This window comes from Octopus bimaculoides, chromosome 25, assembly GCF_001194135.2.
Source record: "Octopus bimaculoides isolate UCB-OBI-ISO-001 chromosome 25, ASM119413v2, whole genome shotgun sequence".
Taxonomy (NCBI): Eukaryota; Metazoa; Mollusca; class Cephalopoda; order Octopoda; family Octopodidae; genus Octopus; species Octopus bimaculoides.
In genome coordinates this window covers 13651169-13652303 of record NC_069005.1, presented here as the reverse complement: position 1 = coordinate 13652303, position 1135 = coordinate 13651169, and the positions used below count along the sequence as shown (strand labels likewise).

Here is a 1135-nt window from a genome sequence, read left to right as displayed (position 1 = left end):
ACCTACTATGATAGGAATTGTTTCTGTTTTTAGGTTCCACATTCGAGTTATCTCTATTTCCAGGTCTTTGTATTTTGAAAGTTTTTCCATTTCTTTTAGAGAAACGTTGTCATCTGCTGGTATTGATACATCAATTAGAAAGCATTTTTTTTCCTTCGTGATCTTTGACAACTATATCTGGTCTATTTGCCTTAATTTCTCTATCTGTGTGTATTGGCATATCCCAGAGTATGGTTGCTTTCTCGCTTATTATTATTATTATTATTATTATTATTATTATTATTATTATTATTATTATTACTAGGTGAAGCAACAACGACTCAGTCAACAACTACATTAACTACAATAGAAACTGTTGAGACTTCCACATCTCATAACCACAACGCTGCATCTTATCAGGTAAGGATTATAGTTTTACTTTCACTGATTTTTAAAAAAGTTAAAAAATGCCATCATTACTTTTATGGTTTCTTTGGTACAATAGCCCCTGTCAAGGCATTTTCATGACGTAACTTACATATATACACTAATACACTTATATTTGATATATCCAACCACGCTTAAATACATTTATGCGTTTTTCTCTCCTTTGTAAACGTCCCAGTATATGACGAGGCAGAAACACAAGCACCCCAGTTAGAGAAAGCCGTGTATAACATCACCTTCTGCAAAAAACTATACATCACATTTAAGGACGGCAAATATAACTTCCCATCTAATCTCAAGATCATACAAATAAACTCTTCCCAGGGGGGAGCATGGTGTATTTAGCTCTTTATACTCTAAAAACAGAAATAAACCACCAGGTTATCATAATGGAATTGCAGCAACAACGTAATCAAATGGTTAGACAGTTTAGAAAAAAAAAAAAAGCCTGGAGATTCACCTCAATTGACATAGCAAAATTTCGCATATTTTCTTATAAATATCTTTCACTGGAAGTTTTAGTGTTTGTGAAAACCTTTACTACCAAAACAGATACGAACATAGACATTGTCATGAAGCTAAGGAAGTTACTCATTTTACGACGATTTTATTATGTTTAGGGAGAGTCATTATGTCAATATTATTAACATACGCACTGGTTCAATTCCACTTCTTTATTATTAGTCAATTGGTTAAATATCCAAATAAT

General features: G+C 32.2%; 1 protein-coding gene across 1 annotated transcript in view; it reads left to right on the top strand.

The window, feature by feature from the left end:
* The window catches only part of LOC106876111 (hatching enzyme), a 19034-nt gene that overhangs the window by 15348 nt on the left and 2551 nt on the right, over window positions 1-1135 (top strand). The window contains exon 5 of the mRNA XM_014924521.2: window positions 305-399. Within this exon, the coding sequence (XP_014780007.1) occupies window positions 305-399 (95 nt within the window). The remainder of the gene's footprint in view (window positions 1-304; window positions 400-1135) is intronic.